Here is a 22,532-nt window from a genome sequence, read left to right as displayed (position 1 = left end):
TTTATATAGAATATATATATTTTTGTGAAGAGCGTAATTTTCCAATCATCATTATTTGGGACCAGATTCTGCTCGTATTCCTGTTAAGAACCATCGTGAGTTTAAATACGGTTTAATAATACTTAAGAGTAATTACCTAGTTTGCTTTTGTGTGTGCTTAGGAGACCTTTGGATATTCAGTGTTTCATATAATGCTGTCTGGGAGTTATTTAACGGTCTCAGAATTCGTGTATTAATGCTTTAAAGTGTGACAGTTTTAATGTAAAAGCAAACAAGGTAATTTGGAATTCGAGAGGTTAATTAACGTACCTGTCGTAGTATATACAATATTATATGTTTGGTTCCCAGTCACGAGCCATAAAGTATAATCTATTTTGGGAGCTCAGAACCAGGATCCAAACAGTATAATAATAATAATATATATATATATATATATATATATATATATATATATATATATATATATAATATACTCTATATGTGTGTATATATGTATGTATGTATGTATGTATGTACGTGTATATGTATGTGTGTATATATATATATATATATATATATATATATATATATATATATATATATATATATATATATATATATATATATATATATATATATATGTGTGTGTGTGTGTGTGTGTGTGTATGTGAAATAACCGAAACTGTATGAAAATTTGAATATATTTAGCTTTTGAAGGGACCATGTCCCTTCCTCTTCATAAAACAATTTTGTTTTCTGAAGAGGAAGGGAGATGGTCCCTTCAAAAGCTAAATGAATTTTATTTTCATACATTGTGGGTTATTCTATTAATCATAAATACACGGAAAATTGTGTATTTAATATGTGTGTGTATATATATATATATATATATATATATATATATATATATATATATATATATATATATATATATATATATATATATGATAAGGGAAACAATACTCATAGACTTAGGACAGAATGACGAAAGAACATTTATATAATTAGGATGATGATGAAGTGATAATGAAAAGCAGACATAGACGAGAGAGAAATTTAGATTCAAACTGGGGGAGCCCTTTCCCCAAGTTTGAGAGCCCTCTTGCACATCACAATGCTTTGATATGGAACCAACATTCCCTGTTGAAGGACGATGACTTAATCAAGGCATTCTCACATTAAGAAGGCAGCCTGGGAGAAGTAAAGAGGTAGCAGTAGTGGTATTATTATTATTATTATTATTATTATTATTATTATTATTATTATTATTACTTGCTAAGTTACAACCCTAGTTGGAAAAGCAGGATACTATGAGGCCAGGGGCACTAACAGGAAAAATAGCCCAGTGAGGAAAGGAAACTAGGAAAAATAAAATATTCAAAGAATAGTAACAACATTAAAATAAATATTTTCTATATAAACTATAAAAAACATTAACAAAACAATAGGGAGATAAATTAGATAGAATAGTGTGACCGAGTGTACCCTCAAGCAAGAGAACTCTAACCCAATATAGTGGAAGACCATGGTATAGAGACTATGGCACTACCCAAGACCAGAGAACAATGGTTTGATTTTCAGAGTCCTTCTCCTAGAAGAGCTGCTTACCATAGCTAGTCTCTTCTACCCTTACCAAGAGGCAAGTAGCCACTGAACACTAAACAATTGCAGTGCAGTAGTTAACCCCTTGGGTTAAGAAGAATTGTTTGGTATTCTGAGTGTTTTCAGGCGTATGAGGACAGAGGAGAATCTGTAAAGAATAGGCCTGACTATCTGGTGTATATGTAGGCAGAGGGAAAGTGAATCGTAACCAGAGAGAATGATCTAGTGTAGTGCTGTCTGGCCAGTCAAAGGACCCCATAACTTTCTAGTGGTAGTATCTCAATGGGTGGCTGGATAAGAAAATGCTAATCCAGCTAAAATTCAAAATCTATAGCATAGTAATCAGGTCAGTGTTAATGTATGGATCAGAAATGTTAGCCTTAAGGTGAAAAGAGGAAACAAAACTTAAGAGAACAGGGATGAGAATGCTGAGGTGGATTATGGGAATATCACTGCTTGAAAGATTGGAAAATGATGCAATAAGAAGAATGCCAGGTGTAGTAAAGATTACAGAGGTATTAAAAGTGTCATGATGCAGATGGTGTGGGCATGTGTTGAGGATGGATGGTGGGGAGAGAGTGACAGGTGCTTGGAAGGAACCTGTTAGGGGGGAAGATCAAGAGGGAGGTAGAGAATTAGATGGCAATATAAAGAGAGGAATGATATGGGAAGAAGAGGTTTGGTGGAAGAGGATGCCTTTCATAGAAGGCATTGGAGTCTGTGCATCAGGCAACCGACACCTTAATGTAGTGATAATGGTAGGAATGAAGATAACCTTCCATGGTAGTCATACAAAATATTGTAAGTGGTACAGTGTTCGAACACCATCAGGCGTATATACACATGATACCAGGCGTTGTTTTTTTTTTTTTTTATAAACCTGTGACACTGTTCATGCAAATGAGAAGCTATGGGCTCATATGACCATGCAGTAGAAGCAAAATCAGCAAGTACAGTTCCCTTGTTATTTGAAATTAGGTGGGAATGTTACTGTTAGGAGGATAAATTAATGAAAACATTCAAGTCAGGATTTTAACTACATTAATACATCCCCCTTGCTCAGAGTGTAACTCTTTCCCTTTCCAAGAAGCATTAGAAGAAGAATCATCTCTCACGTGTGTCTTTGGAATGATTTTTTGTACAGCTGTGATTGCACATTATAAGTAAAAGCGTGACCACTATTTTTTATAACAAACAATAGTCATTTTCCACAAAACTTTAATGTTAACAGTATCGTGACAATGGCCCCCAAGATGACCAAGAAAGAACGTAAGAAGAAAATGTTATGTGTCTGGGTGACTTGCAAAAACTGTAATTTATACAGAAAATCCCCTATGGATGCAGTTACAATTCTGAACAATAAAAAATGATATCAGAGCGTTAGAAAATGCAGAACCGGTGCTGACACTGACAAATCAGCGGAAACATATTCTTAATGCTGAAAGGTTTCTGCTTATCTGGATTGATGAGAAGTTGTTAGAAGGTAATGAGATTGCCTAAAACACTTTCTGAGAAAAGAAATGTTATGGGTTTCATCAAGAAAATATGGAGATTTCAATTCAGGAGGAGGAGGAGGAGGAACAGAATGACAAACCTCAAGCTTCAAGTGAAATTAACATGTTAAAAATGTGAGAAACACTGCAATATCTTATTGAAACACATCATCCAGATAAGGGTATGGCAGGGTGAGCAACTAATCTATTTACCGACAATGCGATGTCACATTTCCATGATATTTTAAAGAAAGGAACAAAGCAGCCATCTCTAGATACGTCTCTTATCAAAAGTGAATGTAATAGTGTAAAAGATGATGACCAAGTGTCCCAAAAACGTAAATTTAGAGATTCATTTAGCGAGAGTGAATGTCCTCCTCCTCCTCCTCCTCCTCCTCCTCCTCCTCCTCCTCCTCCTCCTCCTCCTCCTCCTCCTCCTCCTCCTCCTCCTCCTCCTCCTCCTCCTCCTCCTCCTGTCATCTAGATCATGAATGAATGAATAATTTGAAGTTCTCTGGCATCCTGACATCGAAGGTCATTGACGCCGATATCGTTTATTATAAATAAATAAAGATTAAAAGAAAAGTAAATATGTTATAAAAGTTAAATAGTATTAAGAAGACCTGCTTCTGATATAAATTTTAAAATGCTACTAGCATTGTACGACACATCATGTCCAAGGATCTTGGCAAGGATGAACCTGCCATCCTCACCCTGAGCCTCAAACAGATATCTAATCTATTTCTTTCTGTACTATAAGTGGGGCACTCAGTCAACAAATGCCTCTGTCAAGAGTATCAAACATTCGTCGCAATATGGTTGGTGTTGGCCAGCCAGCAGAAACTCGTGTGTCCTCCGAGTGTGACCAATGCGGAGACGACAAAGAGTAGACTCCCATTTTCGGGGCATTCAATTATACCTCCAAAGGGATATAACAATCGCAATTTCTCTCATCTTATTTTTGGTTAAACTACTCCAATGCTGTTGCCAATTGTTATAAACAGAATTTTTAATTGCTGGTAAAAAATCATTACAGAGAATGGGATACCTTCTTGGCAGCAACTCGGCTGCAGCACTCTTTGCCAGTGAATCTGCCTCTTCATTCCAGACACATCTACATGTGCCGGAACTCAACAAAATCGAAGTGTTAAACATCTCAGGCCAATAATTAAAAGCCAATCTAAAATCTTTAAAACTACATGCTTACTAAAATTAAAACCTTCTAAAGCTTGAAGGACACTTCTTGAATCACTATAAATGGAAAAATTGCCCTCCTCTTTTAACGCTATTTTCTTTATAGCGGTTAGCATGCCATATAATTCAACAGTAAATATGGAAGATATTGGAGGAAGTGCACCTCTACAGTTAAAAGAAGTACTATATACTCCAAATCCAACGGCAACATCAGATTTTGAGCCATCGGTATATATAAAAGTTAATTCCCTATGTTCTTCAACATGTTCCATAAAAGAGACCTAGCATCTAATTCCTTCATATTTTTTTTTACACCAATAAAATATTTACAAAAAGATATCTCTAGTAATTTCCACTGAGGGGTTGATGATATCTTAAATGGAAGCACCTTTCCTCTACTTATATCAAGACTATTTAGTAATTGTTTTACACGAGAGCCATGAGGTTGAGGAGATTTTGGGTGCAACTCAAAGTATGTTGATTGCCTTACAAGGCTTGCAGTCTGAAAGGCTAAAGATAACTATGATCATGCCATAGTGTATTCTGTTAATAATGCTTAAAATAAATGACTTTGTATTAACAGGTACATGTTTAATCATTGCATATGGAATTCCATCAGGTCCAGGGGCTGTATCATTACATATAGCAAGTGCAGAATCAAATTCTCTTTCAGTAAAAAGAGAATTGTATGACTTCCCTTCCTGCTGGAAAATTCAAAATTTTCGTTTCTTCAATGCTCCTATACTGATAACCAGGGGCTGCTTCAAACTTGCACAATACATTTGAGAAATAATCATCCAGGGCATGGCTAACCTCAGTTGATCCAGTCACATACTGATCATTCACTTTCAACACAGGTGGTGGGTTGGGGGTGAATTTGCCAGCTATCTTTTTTACTTTCTTCCACACAGAGGATGGTGTTCTATTGTTAATGGAGGAAACAAAAGACACCCATGACTGCCGTCTAGCTTCTTTCATTGCACGACGGAACTGTGCTCTACATTTGTTATATATTATCAAGTTCTCCTCTGTACGATGCCTACACAATCGAGTCAAAGATTTTCTTGTGGCTCTGTACAAGGCAGTTAGTTCTGAGGACCACCAGGGGACTGGTGGTCGTTTGAATAACACTGTGGTTTTTGGAATTGAATTAACTCCTGTTGTATGTAAAGTTCCATTCAGTAAGTCTATGGCATCATCTACATTTTCAAATTGTTCTGCACTCCCTTCAACTTCACTTAGTTCCCGAAATTTATTCCAGTCTGCCTTGTCAAGGTTCCATCGTGGCAATCTCTGCAATGGTGGACCATTGTTCGTATTTATGATAAATGGAGCATGATCACTTGTATGTCAATCATCTAACGTTCTCCATTCAAAATCAAGAAGGCAGTTAGCACTTGCAACTGAAAGGTCATTGCATGATAGGGTACCTGTCTAAACATGAAAGTGTGTGGGCTCTCCTGTATTAAGGAGTCCTACATCTTCATTTTCAACAATTGATGAAATAATATTGCTCCTTGTATTTGCTAGAACATCGCCCCATGAAAGATGTCTACCGTTCAAATCTCCCAGTAAGAGAAAAGGTTGAGGGAGTTGTTTAATCACCTCTAATAAATTATCATACGAGATGTTGTCATTTTGAGGCAAGTAAGGAGAACAAATTGTGTATTTTCTTCCTATATCAATCTGTACAACCTTTACCTGCAGAGGTGTACGAATAAACAAAGATAATTGGGGAACATCTTGACGAACGTATATAAGACTTCTGCCATGGCTCCCTACTCGTTGATCATATGGTGTCCTGTAGCTGATATATTCACAAGGACAAGGAGTATTATCATCAAGTTTGCTCTCCTGTAGACATAATTCTGGGGGAGTGCTCATGAATGAGGAGCTTAAGTTCTTCATATTTAGACCTGAGACCTTGACAGTTCCCCTGTGAAATTGAGGAGAAAATAAGTTTACTTTAAGGAAGATTCCTTAGAAGTCTTCCTACTAGAGTTTTTTTAATTGATAGGAGTCTCTGATACTCTTTTTGGAAAAAGTAGGTCATGCTAAGCTAGGTTTAAGGTTTTTCTTAGCAGCCTTCTTATTTATTTGTCAAGGGGGATAGTGCACCTTGACATTAATCTTTGATATATTTGAATTTTTTGGAAGTGCACCATATTTTTCAGAAAAAAAATATCGTACTTATTTGCTATGGGAATTTTTGTATTTCTTGTTGGAGGGGAGAGGGATAGTGGTCTCCTCCTTTTTTGACTGAAAGATGGAGAACCATGAGGGTTATGTACCTCCATCATGACAGGTACATCCACTAGGTCTCTAGCATAAGATTCTTCCCCTAGATCTGGCAATGATGTTGCCCGAGATGAGAGCTTTGGGCTGTTCATTCGTGGTACGGTAGACCTAGTGGAAGGAGGTGGTGCCTTTTTGACGAGAGGCACCAAATCTAAATTATGAGGCTTGGTAATAGCCTTAAGTGGTGATTCAGCACTAAGATGTTTTCATTACCAGATCTAACTGGTGTTGCCATTTTTTTTGGATGTTCTGCATTCTTAGATTTTAAGGCTTTGGCATAACTCTTAGTTTTTTTTAGAAGTCGCCTAGCATATCCCACACTGATATACTCTGCATCCGACTTCTGGAGGGCTGCTTCTTCTGTTTGATATTGAGGACATTTCCTGTTGGTTGGCTTGTGATCCTGGCTACAATTAGGGCACCTTGCAGTATTAGTGCAGGATCCATGCTCAGGATCAGAACAATTGTCACAGATCTTAACGTTCTTACATACCCCAAATTTGAAACAATTGAAGCACTGCAATGGTTTCTGTTCATACAGGCGAACTGGTACTCTCTCATTTTCCTCGTCTTCAAAAGTGAAAACAATCATAGTGGTTCTGGGAATCTTTTGAACCTTCCATATTTCTTTTGGGCACATATCTAATATTTCATCCTCACTGAAATCATAAAGGTCCCTGTTAAAAATTACTCCTCTTCCAAAAATTCAGATGTGGTTTGATATCCACCATGAGATTTTCTTCAATTTTAATATTATTCAAGATAAAAGATTGTGTTTTAGATCTGGCATGAATCAAGATGGATTTCTTGCCAAATCTAGAAATGGGTCCACGCTTTATGGTACCCACTTTCCTTTATTATTTTATTAAATTTAAAGTAATTAAATTTTTTCTGCCCTAGATGTTACAATTAGCCACATTGGTGGCTTAGGCTTTCTATCCGATATCGGATTTACTTTGGTGTCAGCAGACTCATTCTGATGCCAGTCACTGGGGCTATATACATCTAGATTTCCAGGAGTTGCATTGCATAGCGCACCGGTAATCTCATAATTATCAATATTTATTTTGGAAACCTCACAGACTGCTTTGAAAGATTCCTCATGATTACTGAAGGAAATCCATGCTTCCCATTTCTCATTATCTTTTTTTTAAAATTCATCCTTATTTCATTATTTTACCATAAGGTTTAAATGCATCATAATGGCAATTTATTGGTAAATCGCATATGTGGATGACCTTCAATTTCCTTACATTTCCATCTAGCTTTTTAGGATTTAAAGTGCAGCCCTATTAGTTCCTTGGTCATCAAAAAATATTTCCTTAATTAGACTAGCAGAGGTCGTCAACAACGCCGGGGGTGAGTCAACATATCCAGGGGAGGGAGGGGGGGGGGGGGTCATTGTCAAAAGAATCCATAAAAAAGGAAGTCATGGTTGATTTGAATATGTTTAATTCACCTGCTCGACAACATTAAGGAATCAACGCCGGAAAGGAAATTTGTACTCTCCACTATCGGCACAATGAGATCATACTTCCCAAATGGTCCACTCCATACCCTACCCGAAGGATAGCATCAAAACAGATACGAAGGCACAGGTGTAAGCTGAACCTGCCTGTTAGGACTGAGACCAAGAAACTATGGAATCATCCACCCCATATCTGTAATGATGGGCTTCCGGCCAGAAGCCGAGAGTCCTGCCCCAAGAATTGGATCCCACTGGATTCCAAAGACCCAACAATTGAGAATAGTTCCACCAAAAAGGTCCAAACCATCTTCGGAAGGGTTGATCATCCTATACACTCACATATAGCTTTAAATGCAAATACCTCCCCACCGTGATACTGCCTCCCATTCATCAAAGCAGGCACGAATAACGGATGTAGAAACACCCATGCCAGTGGTAATAATGGATGCAGAAACATCCATCCATAAAAAAACTAAATATATATAAATGTATATGCACATTATTTATATATATATATATATATATATATATATATATATATATATATATATATATATATATATATATATTATATATAAGAGAAATTTCACTCATTAAGTTGGGACAGCAAGACAAAAGAACGTTTATAAAATTAGGAGAAGGTTGCAGTACAATTCAGAGGAAGGAAAACATGAGAGAGAGAGAGAAACTTAGATTCGAACAAGGGGAGAAATTTCCCCAAGTTCAAGAGCCCACTTGCCCATCACAATACTTCAACGTTTCCTGTTGAAGCAAGATGACTTCAACAAGGCATTCTCTCATTAAGAGGGGTCTAGATCATGACAGCCTCGTCTCTTCTCAAAAGTAAAGTACGAGTCAATTTGTTAAAATTTTCATTTCTTATTGTGAATTATTTTGTATTAATTTCTGATGTTAAGGGTTATAATTTATTCACTAAATTACATTACAAACATTTAAAAATAAGAGTACTTTTTATGTATACTTAGGAACGTCTGGAATGCATCAAGTTTATTTCCCTTATTTCTTATGAAAACAATTGTTTTAATTTATAAGCATTTTGGTTTATGAACTTATCTCAAACCGAATTAAACTCTTGTACCAACCGTGTGTCACAAAATCGTACATAGTAACGACATTTCATTTTGTGTATATATTATGCTTGTATCTTCGCTCTCCCATCGCACTAAAAAGAACCTGAAATAACATGTATGTTTTTCTCACCGTTAACTGTTAACCGATGCGGTGTCGGTTCGAACAGGAAATTTCCTATTGCATTGAGTTTTTGTATATAAAAGAGAGTGTTCTATATTAAAGTTACTCAGTTGCTTTCCTCCTGTCTTTGAGTCACAACCTTCTCTCGGCTTGTCACACTCTTAAACTGAGATCCCACTGTGCTATATATGTACATCTCATTGAGCCTTTTATAACTATATCATACCCTTAGTACTGACTATACTGTAGTAGATGCAGTATTTATATAAAAAGGCTGAAAGTTTTGGTTCAGTACTTCTATATGGTATTTGCTTGATAGTCAGTGATGTGCTCTAGGTTACCTGCAATAGAATTCCTTTCATAGATAAGTACATTTCTGTTTGCTTCGTCATGTTTCATTCTACCAGCTAGTTATTTACATGTCCAATAGTGCATACTGATGTTTTTTTTTACAATATGCATACTGTAATTTATGTTTTAACCTTGTATGTATTACAGTACATTACAAATGATATTTCATTTTGAAGAAAAAAGAAAATGAAGGTGGGCATCAGTTATAGTGTTTCATTTCACCAGCTATGGATAGTTTTCATACAAACGATACACTAAGTATAGCTTCATGCAGTTTCTTAATTACAAAAATACTGTATTACATCATTGTGTAAGGTGCATACAGTATAAAACAGAAGATTCAATTTAAAAATATCATAATACATTTTGAGGGATCGTTCGCCATTAAAGTCAAAATCGTTAAATATCATTTAAATATCATTGGATTTTCACAATTTCAACAAATTTTATTTGTATTATTACTCCGGTAATTCTATATAAATCTTATTGGAATCAGATAAAAATGATTATTCTTTTATGAATAAAAAACAAGAATTAATTTCTCTTTTTAAATTTTTCTCAAAAAATATTTCATTGAATTAAATATTAATTGTCATGAATAACACTAATAGGGGTGTCAAAATATTGCTCAGAGGAATTTTCTTCATCTTATTTTTAATTTATTTTATTGATATTTATACTTTTTTATTTTTCTTTAAATTTGAAAATTATACAAAATTTCAAATAACCATACAACTTAAATTCCTCAGACCAAATTATTGGGGTTTTATTTTTCTTCCTAATGATGTCTTTGGATTTGAAATATCTTTGTAAGTTACGGAGATAAGTTGTTTTGAATGTCAATAACTAAAAAGCTGAGATATCGTTCATCAAAGTTTTGCAACAAGAATACGAAGAAACATATCACAACATCACCATTAAATACTATTTCTATTGTCAATGAAAATTAGCAACTACTCTCAATTATTTTGAAAATAACTAAACTTACTATATAGCTTTTGCTGCTAATTACTGTAAACATGGTTAAAGTCAACCCCCAACTACATCAGAAGAGAGTACTACTCACTCAAGGTGAGGGTATCAAGAGGTGCAACATCCAGCTTTTTTTTTTTGCTTGATATAGTTTTACAAGGGCTATTTTTTCCCAATACTTAGATAGGATTCTTCTCTAAACCGAATCCTTGATAGTGTTAGAGAATGGATGACATTTAAACAACTAAAATAAAATGAGAACAAAACTGAATTTATGGTGGTGGGCAAGATAAACAGCATGAGAAACTTAGGTGATATTCAAATGAACATAAATAATGACTCAGTGCCGATATCTAGTAACGTTCGAGATCTAGGTGTATTTCTTGACTGTAACCTGTCTCTAAATGCCCAAATAAATAATGTAATAAAAAGTGATGGTTATCATCTAAGAAATATTGCGTTTATAAAAAAGTACCTGGATGAAAATTATGTAAAGAAACTTGTGATAAACTGTGTTATTACCAGGATAGACTACTGCAACTCTATCTACTACAATTTACCAAAAGTCCAACTTAAGAAATTACAAAACATAATAAACAGAGGAGCAAGACTGATAAAAGGTGTCCCACCTAGAGAAAGGATCACCCCTATACTAATTGATTTATACTGGCTGCCGATTAAAGCGAGAATTGAATTTAAAATATGTACAATAACCCACCAAGTTATCAGAACCGGTCGTCCAAAATACTTAAGAGAATTGCTACATATTGCGCAGCCAACAAATCGTGTCGACACGTAAATAGTTACAGATGGCTTCAAACTGTTGGACCCTAGATTTATGTCCACTTTGGGCTCCAGAGCCTTTAAATATGTGGCCCCAAGACTATATAATAAGCTCCCATGAAACATTCGAATGACTGAAGATATTAAGGCTTTCAAGAGGAAACTGAAGACTCTTATTTCATGAGTCTTTTGACAGTGATGATTTAACAGTAAATGAACAATATGAGACTTGAAAAGATAAATACTGTGAACGAATAAGGTAAAACGACAGTGGAGGTCCTGTAGAGAGTGGGGTTTCCCTGCTGTATGGGACCGGAAAAGCAGCCATCATAGTAAAAGTAAGTAAGGATACCACTACGTTTTATTAGCACTATAAATAGCAAGAAAAAGTGACCACACCAAGAGCAAAAGGCTCAACAATTCTTTTCACTAGTGGTTTCTAGTATTCGCTGAGACAATGAGAAAAAGTGTTGAGCTGCCAAATATAGTATTTCTAGGCTGATATTTCTTCCTATTCTATAAAAATAGCATACTCATCATGTTATCGTGAGTTCGAAAACATGGTGTCGCGTTACTATGATGACCCGTGTAGTACCATATACCTCTAACACAAAAAACTCAATAACTCAGTTAATTATGACAGAATTCGTACAATATTTTCTCACGTGACTCTTTAGTTGTGGTGCAGTTCATTGCCAAAGATTCACGATTTTTGGTATCCCAAAGTATATCCATGAAAATTAACGTAGGACGATCCCGTTAATTTACAAACCATCCTTAAGACTTGGATAAAAGTTGTGAGAGTACATAAAATATTGTACTTTAAATATAATATTACCTTAAAAAGGAAATTGAAGACAGACGTCCCTATATAGTTTTTTTATGGTTGAGGTTTGTGCAGAAATGCTGGCTGGGATTAACTACTAATTTATTTACATAGAAATCTGACATACGGCCACTCTACGTGAGCAGAGGAATAGAAGGAAATATTTACATCTAAAAAGGTATATGATCACAATCCAGGTGTAATTCTGCACACTTGGTAAATCCTTGGAATATATTCTAATTACAGGAACACAACCATATGAAACATCTGAATCGAAGATTACAATATTCAACATTAGTTTAGATTTTAAAGATAATGAGCCATTGTTCTTGGAATAAAAAAAAATATATATTTGATGTTGGCAGTCCATTTTTATGCTGTCCACCAGAAATCCTATTGTAGTGATTAGAATATTGCAGTAAGATGCTGGGTAACAGTTTTTAAAAAATTCCCTTCCAAAAAGACTCGGGTGACTGAGGCATCCTCTGGGATGTATGCTGGTTTAAGCCTGTTTACCAATATCCAGGTAGATCTGCATTCCAATGACATTTTATAATATTTCTGTTTTCACTGTAGGATGCGATGAGGTCTTGAGTATGCAGGTGGTGGTGAATTTATTCTGATGATCTCATATTTTGCATGTTTTAGTTCTGCGGGAACATAGGATTTCTTCGCTGCTGGAAGAATTTCTTCTTTTGTTTTATGGATGTCAGAGGGAATGGTTGGTTGATTTGGATCATGAAAACTGTCTGTTCTCAGTCCTAATATTATCAATGGTAAATCTTTTTTTCACCTTCCATCCTAACATTTGGCAGTGAGCGCTCCCTTAAGGGAGCGATGGAAACATTCGACCATGCCTTTTGTTTCTGGATTGTGCGCCGTCAAATGGTATAATTTTGTCCCGAGGCTAGCAGTGAGGGATCTATATTAGGCTGATGTAAAACTAGCCCCCTATCACTGGTTATGTAATGGGAACTCAGAGTAGGTTAAGACAATTGATTAGAGCTTTCTGCCATCTGCTATTTGACAGGTGTTTTCTTGGGCTATCTGGTATCTAGGTCAATGATGGTGACAAAGTACAGTTTCTATATCTCTAGGGGTCTCATAATGTTGACATAAATATGAAAGGCGCAGTGATCTGCTGTCTTGAAGAATTCTCCTATCCAGGATTTTGTGTACCTTGTGCTCTTTGATTTCTAACAAGGAAGACATTTGCGGGCCCATTTCTTGATGTCTGTCTTCATTGCCTTCCAAATGTATTGCTTAGCTAAGATGTGAGCAGTGGAGCAGCCTGAAGGGTGTGATAAATTATGGTCAAGGCTGAAAGCCTTTTACCTCAAAGCCAATGGAGGATGGAATCAGGGATGTACAATACTTGTCTCGCAGTCAATGGCTGTCTCTACATCACCTATGAAGAAATCCCTCCGTGATAGAGTGGAACTTTCCTGCCGTAGGATGTGTAAGTCTTTATCATCTTTTTGGTTCACTGCTATCTTGGGGCTGATATCTTGATTTGGATGGCATTAATTGTGCTTGTGGAAATGGCATCTGCAATGTTGCTGGAAGAGGCCTTCAGACATCTGATGCTGCAAGAGTACTTGGCGATGGCTGATAAAAGCCGCTGTTGGCGCGTTGACCAGCAATATGCATTTTTTGTGATGGCCTGAATCACAAGAATGAGTTTGAAATGCCAAATGGCATGGTGGACTGCCAGTAGTTCTCTGGTGAAGGTGGATTATTTCTGTTCTGCTGGAAATAGCTTCTTGCAGAAAAATGCTAGAGCTGGTAGCTGTTGTCAGTATCCTGCTTAAACACTGCACCCATTGGTGTGCTACTTGCATCTGTGGTCAGTGTTAAGGACTTACTGTAGAGAGGAAATGCTATGTTGCAGCATAACTTAGGACTTTTTTGGCTTCTTGAAATGCTGTTTTTTTCTTATCTGACCAACATAATATCTTGGGTTTCTCTTTTAAGCATTCCTCTAAGCAAGACATGATTCTAGGTAGGTTGGGTATAAAACGGTGATAGTTACTAATCATGCCAGCAACCTCTTGCAGTGCTTTAATGTTTCCTGGCCTTGGGAAATTGGCAACAGCTTGGACTCTTGTTGGGATGGGTTTAATACCTTTGGGACTTATTCGGTAACTGAAAAATTCTACCCTATTTTTCCACCATTCACACATATCTTGTCTGATTACTAAACAATTTCCTTTGAGCTTCTTGAGTATATGTCTGGAAGGGGGTGATGATTGCTGTCTTTTCTATCGCCTCTTTTGCTACCTGAACTTGATAATAACCCTTCAGGAGATCATTTTTCCAGAATACAGTACTGTATTCTTGCTCCCCTTCGACTAAGGAGTAGGTAAGGAGTAGCTGTCTGGTACTGTTTGAACGTTGGGCCGCAGGTAGTCACCTCAGGGCTGTCTCCTTTAGCACCATGAGGAGGGGAGATGCCAACAGGCTGGAGACTTTCTGGCAGATTCCTGTCTGTACCATGTCCCAGAATAATTGTTTTGCATGGGCTCGTTTGTCTGGAGTGTACATGTACAGGAAGTCCCTCTGTAATGAGTGCGAGAGGTCATGCTGGAGCTGGAGGTCATCCATAAATACTAGGGAAATTCCTGAAGGAAGCGAGAGATTTCAGGGAGCTAGCTGCTCACCTTGGAGTAATGGAGGTAAAAGGGATGTCTGGATACGTCTACAAGCATGTCATATACCTTCAGGAAATCTGCTCAGAGTAGTGCGAAGGTTACGTCTGCAGTGATAAATGACCAATTATATGGTTTGCTGGTGAATGCTACTTTCATGTTTCTGGTTCCATATATCTTCAGTGAGGTGTTATTAGCAGTAGACACATGTAGGGTGTTGGGGGCTGGATACAACTGTTCGTTTGAGATGGCTGGGATGAACGATTTGCACATATCGACAAGGAATTTCCTGTCGGACATCTCATCTGTGATGTAGAAACACGTTTAGGCCTTTTTTCGTTTCCTGAAAAACAAATGAAAGCCACACTTACTTCCCTCTATGAGGCAACCAGTCTGGCTATCACTGATGGTTAGCTGGTTACTGGTGCATGTTTCTTGACAGCATACACCTTTGTTCACACTTTTGAGCCTCATCCTTGAATCTACAATGGAAGAAACAAGAGCCCTTTGGTTTGTCAGGATTGCTGTCTGTCTCTTCATCACATAAAGGTTGAGGATGGTTGAATAGGTTCTGCCAATGTCTATGCAGGTGAACCTCATATACCTTTTGTAGGAAATCCTTGAGGGGCATAGTGAATGCGTTGGGAATTGCTGCGACTGTTTTATGCAGTATCTCCGTTAGGAGGACTTCACAAATTAAGTCTAGCACCATCTCATGTTGGGCATCAGTGGCGGGGTTTGTTACTGTACTAGTCATCCGAGTTGCTTGTAAATATGTGAATGCCATTGATCTTCTATTACCATTCCTAAGTTGTCCAAAATTTGCTGGCTACAAGGGATGGGAGTATACTGAAGTATCACCTTAGTTGGGCCTACAGAGTTTTGTATGTGTTGATGGTGACAGGCTTCCCTAACGATTCTGCTATTTGTTCGAAGATGTCATCAGGAAGGAATTTGAGAACAGCATCATCTTTTCATGAGGAAAATGCAATCTTCACAATCTGACTATAGTTTCCTCCCCTTAAGAACAAAGACTCTGGGTTGTGTGTTGTGAAAGGAGGCAGTGGCAGCGATTCTGTAGGAAGAGTTGCCGGTCTTGGACATCTTTAGTCCCTCCGGAATCACCAATTAGCTGATCATGAGTTGGAAAAATCTGACATAATAGTCATTCCTTGCGAGTAAAAAGAAGTTGCAGGAAATATTTACATCTAAAAATTTACACAGTTACAATCCAGGTGTTTCTGCACACCTGGTATACTCTTGGAATATAATTTATTTACAGGAACAAAACCACTTGACACATCTGAATGAAAAGTTTACATATCCAATATTTATAGGTAGTAGGTTGGCCAGGCCACCAGCCCCCTGTTGAGATACTACCGCCAGAGAGTTATGTGGTCCTTTGACTGGCCAGACAGTACTATATTGAATCCTTCTCTCTGGTTACGGTTCACTTTCCCTTTGCCTACACATGCACCGAATAGTCTGTCATATTCTTTACAGATTCTCCTCTGTTCTCATACACCTGACAACACTGAGATTACCAAACAATTCTACTTCACCAAAGGGGTTAACTACTGCACTGTAATTGTTTTGTAGCTACTTTCCTCTTGGTAAGGGTAGAAGAGACTCTGTAGCTATGGTAAGGAGCTCTTCTAGGAGAAGGACACTCCAAAATCAAACCATTGTTCTCCAGTCTTGGGTAGTGCCATAGCCTCTGTACCATGATCTTCCACTGTCTTGGGTTAGAGTTCTCTTGCTTGAGGGTACACTCGGCCACACTATTCTATCTACTTTCTCTTCTTCTTGTTTTGTTAAAGTTTTATATTTTATATGGGAAATATTTATTTTAATATTGTTACTGTTCTTAAAATATTTTATTTTCCTTTGTTTCCTTTCCTCACTGGGCTATTTTCCCTGTTGGGCCCCTGGGCTTATAGCATTCTTCTTTTCCAACTAGGGTTGTAGCGTAGCAAGTAAGAATAATAACAATAATAGTTTCTGTTTTAATGATACAGTGCTGTCACTTCTCAAATAAACAAAAGTATTTTTGACATTGTCTTGTGTTTGTTCCAAGTCCGTTTTTATGCCGTCCACAGAAAGTTGTGTTTTGGTGACCAGAATTTTGCTGAGAGACACTGGGTAATGGTTCTTTCAGCTTTATGCCTCCTACTACAGTAAGTTTTGATGTACATATACACTAGGCCCATAACAACAGTAATGTTTTACATTATTTCTAATGACAAAAAACATAATTTGCATATTGATGTGAGTATTTCATTTACATATTAGTCTTAAAACTGTGATAAATATACATTGTGAGTATATACTGCTCTATACTCCAAAAATAAAATAAAAGGAATCCTTTACTTACATAGATCCATTCCATCAGATACAGTTAGTTATGGTTGTACTATATCAAAATTTCACTTATATTTTAATTTTCCTCTTGATAAAGATACAGCAGTAAATGTCCTATATACAAACCTTTGATTGCATCTTCCAATAAAAAAAACCTGCATATGCAATAGGAAAAATATTCATGTAAGTGCAAAATTACAAATTGTGGCTGAATTTCAAATTGAGTAGGTTAATTTGGATCTCTGGCGGCATGCAGAAAGTTGTTACAGCATCGTTTACACTCAGATACATGCATGCTTTATGATAAATTACTGTGTTATTGACTGTGTACAGTATTTTACAACCAGACCCCACCAACCTCTTGAATTAGGTAACAAGATACACCAGTGAAAGCGGAAAAACTATGAATAATTGATGCAACCTTAATGACACTCCCAGATCCAACTTTTTTTTATAACCTTCAAAAATAGAAGTTGATCTTTGCTTTAATAAAGTTATTTTATAAAAGTATATTTTCTCTTATATCAATATTTGTTTTTATAACCTTCAAAAATAAAAGTTGGCATTTGCTTTAATATATTAATTTCCATACTATTTGCTATAAAAATAATTTTTTCATATCAATATTTATTTGTTTTTATAACTTTCAAAAATTTAAGTTATTTGCTTTAATATATTTATTTCCATACTATTTTCTGGAAATATGTATTTTATCATATCAATATTTTTCTTTATTTTATGACCTTCAAATAAAAAAAAAGGTGGTGCTCCCTCCTCCCCGGTTGGTGTTCCCCTTCATAAGGGAAATGCTCTCCGGTCACAAAAGTTTTCAAAGTGTAAAATATGACACTTAGTTTCTGATTTCAGGATTCATGTGTATATCATAGGTGGGCCATGTTGTGTTGTTTGTTTTGGGCATATTGTGCCCTCTGGTAGAAAATTTAAATTTTATGCAGATGTTTCTACTAATAGGTTGATGTTCCCCACCTCACCTTATAGGTAATGAATTTGTATAAGAAATATTTTTAAAAAATAATAATTTCTATCTCAGTTGAGATGCACATAGCCTCTGGTCTTGGGCTTGCAACAATACCATCTAAATAACATTAAAAAAGCAGAGCAAACCTAACTGTATCTGCCTGTCAGACTGTGAGGACACAAGACCTTGGGAGCCATATATTTATAACAATTACTTATGAAAATGAATGTTTATATTCACTAATTTGTCTTTTGTTGGAGTAACAGCCATAAGAGTATAAACTAAAGTCTGCAACTGCACAAAGAAAAAATATCTAAGCAAAAGCACAGAGAAGAAAAACCTTGGTTTTTAGTATATAGTAAGGTAACTAAACTAATTACAGTTAAATAAAACGAGGTGTAACTGGGAACAACTTGGAAAAACTCTGTAAATAAGAATCGTGGATAAAATGAAATTCATGATACATAAATGCTAGCAAGCATTGGAGACTAAAGTAAATCTTGTGTAGTAGAGAGAATATGTATGTTCTCTGTAACTTAGTGGTATCACAACATACAAAATACTTCAGTTAACACTTCAACACTTTCTGTAAATCTTTAAGAGATCCAGTATCCAGAATTACACGAAAAGCTAAAGAGAGAAGATTGTTTAGGATGCATGAACATTAATATTAATCCTGAACTTTGGATCCAGCAAATAATGGCACTGTAGTACTGTGAAAATGAATCAACTTCATACCTGATCTGCAACAGTTCGTGGTACAACTGAATGCTGTTTGTACATCTGTGGGTGACAATGCTGCCTTAGGAAACTTATAATCTGTTCAGCTACAATACCCTTTTGTAGTGCTGATCGTACACTTTGACGAGTAACAGTGGCAACAACCATATCAGGAAATCTGAAATATGATGACCAAATCATGAATTCATACTCAGAGAAAAAAAAGTATTAAAACCCTTTATACTTAGAGAATAAGAGAAAAGAAATAATTCAAAAGACTAAAATCACAAAGAAATAAATACAGATAGACTGGCTTACAACTAATAGAATAGAAAATGCAGATAATGGCCATCTTACAACTGTCATAGATTCAGTATGCTTTAGCAAGCTTATAACAGTTTTATCCTGTTCAATGCCTACCTTCTGTGGTAACTTATAAATTCTGTTTAACCTTTCTTCAAATGAATTTAATTTTTTACTATGCTTTACTTAAAACTATATTTTGTTAATCAGTGTTATTTGGTTCTTTGTGAGATTGGTTTATTGTAAAACAAATAAGATATTTTTTAGAACTATTCAGTTAAGAACTTACCATATAAAAGATATTTGAGAGAGAGAGAGAGAGAGAGAGAGAGAGAGAGAGAGAGAGAGAGAGAGAGAGAGAGAGAGAGATGTTACAAGTTCAATTGTTCTAATAAGGAAAGCAGAAAAGGAAAATAGAAAGTTAAAAATAGAGAGAGAGAGAAAAATTCTACAAGTTCAATGATTCTAATAAGGAAAGTAGAAAAAGAGAATAAGAGAAGTAAAAAAAAGGAGAGAGAGAGAGAGAGAGAGAGAGAGAGAGAGAGAGAGAGAGAGAGAGAGAGAGAGAGATGATACAAGTTCAATTGTTCTAATAAGGAAAGCAGAAAAGGAAGAATAGAAAGTTAAAAAATAGATAGAGAGAGAAAAATGCTACAAGTTCAATGCTTCTAATAAGGAAAGCAGAATGGGAGAAATAGAGATGTACAAAAGAGAGAGAGAGAGAGTGAGAGAGAGAAAGAGAGAGAGAGAGAGAGAGAGAGAGAGAGAGAGAGAGAGAGAGAGAGAGAGAGAGAGAGAGAGAGAGAGAGAGAGAGAGAGAGATATGCTATGAGTTCAATGGTTCTAATAAGGAAAGCAAAAAAGGATTGATGGAAAAGTAAAAAATAGATAGAGAGAGAGAGAAATGCTACAAGTTCAATGGTTCTAATAAGGAAAGCAGAATGGGAGAAATAGAGATGTACAAAATAGAGAGAGAGAGAGAGAGAGAGAGAGAGAGAGAGAGAGAGAGAGAGAGAGAGAGAGAGAGAGAGAGGAGATATGCTATGAGTTCAAGAATGGGAGAAATAGAGATGTACAAAAGAGAGAGAGAGAGAGAGAGAGAGAGAGAGAGAGAGAGAGAGAGAGAGAGAGAGAGAGAGAGAGAGAGATGCTATGAGTTCAAGAATGGGAGAAATAGAGATGTACAAAATAGAGAGAGAGAGAGAGAGAGAGAGAGAGAGAGAGAGATATGCTATGAGTTCAAGAATGGGAGAAATAGAGATGTACAAAAGAGAGAGAGAGAGAGAGAGAGAGAGAGAGAGAGAGAGAGAGAGAGAGAGAGATGCTATGAGTTCAAGAATGGGAGAAATAGAGATGTACAAAATAGAGAGAGAGAGAGAGAGAGAGAGAGAGAGATATGCTATGAGTTCAATGGTTCTAATAAGGAAAGCAGAAAAAGGAGAAATAGAGAAGTACAAAATAGAGAGAGAGAGAGAGAGAGAGAGAGAGAGAGAGAGAGAGAAGAGAGAGAGAGAGAGAGAGAGAGAGAGAGAGAGAGAGAGAGAGAGAGAGAGAGAGATATGCTACCAGTTCAATTGTTTTAATAAGGAAAGCAAAAAAGGAGAAATGGAGAAGTGAAAAATAGATAGAAAGAGAGAAATGCTACAAGTTCAATGGTTCTAATAAGGAAAGCAGAAAATGAGAAATAAAGAAGTAAAAAATGAAGTATTAATGAGAAATAAGAATAAGTGATAGAATATATTAAAATGTGACAACTTTAAACAGACATAGAAATAAAGCATGAAATAAGATTAGATCAACCTGTTAAAAAAGAAGCATTTGAAACAAATTTCAACTTCTAAAGTTCCACCGATTCAACTATAAAACCAGGAAGATCATTCCACAATCTGATCACAGCTGGAATAAAACTTCTAGAACACAATACAATGTAGTATTGAGCCTTATGAAGAAGGCAAGACTTTCAGAAATAACTGCATATCTAGAAGTACATACTGGATGCTATAGGCAGGGAAAATCTTAATACATAGGATGGTCAGAATTAAAAAAATCTTATGCAATATGCAAACAGAACTAACAGAAAATCAGTGCCAGAAACTATTATCCAGATCAGGGATAATTAATTTAATAGAATGCAAGTTTCGTTCAACATATGAAGATTAAAGTAAAAAACTGAAGACCTAACAGGAAAACACCATTCAAAACTCTACAAATTTTAAAGGAAATTTTTTTTTTCTAAATATAAAAACCCCAAGTCATTTTAATGGGTAAGCTCTTGGCCTGCTTTTGTTCCGACTATATACAAGATAAACTGGTGGATATGGCAACAATGTATGGTTGCACTATGCTCCCATCTGAACATCAGCAACGCAATGCTAGCATCATGTCGTCACTGTCTTTTGGTCGGGACTTGCGGAGTGGCAGAGGCGGGCAATATAAATAAAATGACTCAGGTTTGTATCGTTAAGAAAAATATGGATTACCTTTAAAATTTATACAGTAGTTTGTTCCTACAGAAATACAAGCTTTCCTCATTATGAGGTGTCTTCCTTAGGTGGGAGGAACTCTCAATGGTAGAAAAAGGGTGTCTGTTTGACCCTAGGCCCAGAAAGGCCAAGGCTCTGATAAGAAGTAGGAGCATACCTAAATCCTCAAGTGACACGAAAATGAGTGACATTATCCCTGCCCAACAAAGCAGGCAATATGCTTTGGAACAGACATTCATATGTATTATAAAATTGTAGCAAAGTTTCATAATGAATTATTCAAAGAGGTGTGCTCACCTGCTTGAGTGTCCATCAGTGCTGATACTTCCACAACCATGAGAGTTAGGCCACTTACATCAGGTATTGATAAGTAACTGATAACTTGACACTAGGTTAACTGTGCCGCAGTAGCATAATTTCTATAGCCTTATTATTATTACTTGCTAAGCTACAACTCTAGTTGGAAAAGCAGGAAGCTATAAGCAAAAGGGCTTCAATAGAAAAATAACCCCAATGAGGAAAGGAAATAAGGAAACAAATAGAATAGCATGCCTGAGTGTACCCTCAAGCAAGCGAATTTCAACTCATAAGTGGAAGACCAGGGTACAGAGGCTATGACACTACCAAAGACTAGTGAACAATGGTTTTATTTTGGAGTGTCTTCTAGAAGAGCTGCTTACCATAGCTAAAGAGTCTCTTCTACCCTTACATAGAGTAGCCATAACAAAACTGAGCAAAACTGAGTTGTCTCGCTAGTGTGTGGACGTGTTGCACGGAGCTCTGTTAAACACTCGCCCTAAGTCGTGTTATAGCTTTCTGTTTCTCGCTTAGAATATCATTGAAAAGATATTAGTTAATCT

General features: G+C 36.3%; 1 protein-coding gene across 1 annotated transcript in view; it reads right to left on the bottom strand.

The window, feature by feature from the left end:
• Positions 1-22,532, bottom strand: part of mrn (general transcription factor IIH subunit 4 marionette) — a 452,216-nt gene that overhangs the window by 58,817 nt on the left and 370,867 nt on the right. The window contains exon 8 of the mRNA XM_068376719.1: positions 18,905-19,064. Within this exon, the coding sequence (XP_068232820.1) occupies positions 18,905-19,064 (160 nt within the window). The remainder of the gene's footprint in view (positions 1-18,904; positions 19,065-22,532) is intronic.

Source organism: Palaemon carinicauda, chromosome 7, assembly GCF_036898095.1.
Source record: "Palaemon carinicauda isolate YSFRI2023 chromosome 7, ASM3689809v2, whole genome shotgun sequence".
Taxonomy (NCBI): Eukaryota; Metazoa; Arthropoda; class Malacostraca; order Decapoda; family Palaemonidae; genus Palaemon; species Palaemon carinicauda.
Note: the sequence above shows the minus strand (reverse complement) of the source record. Positions and strands in the feature narration are given on the sequence as shown.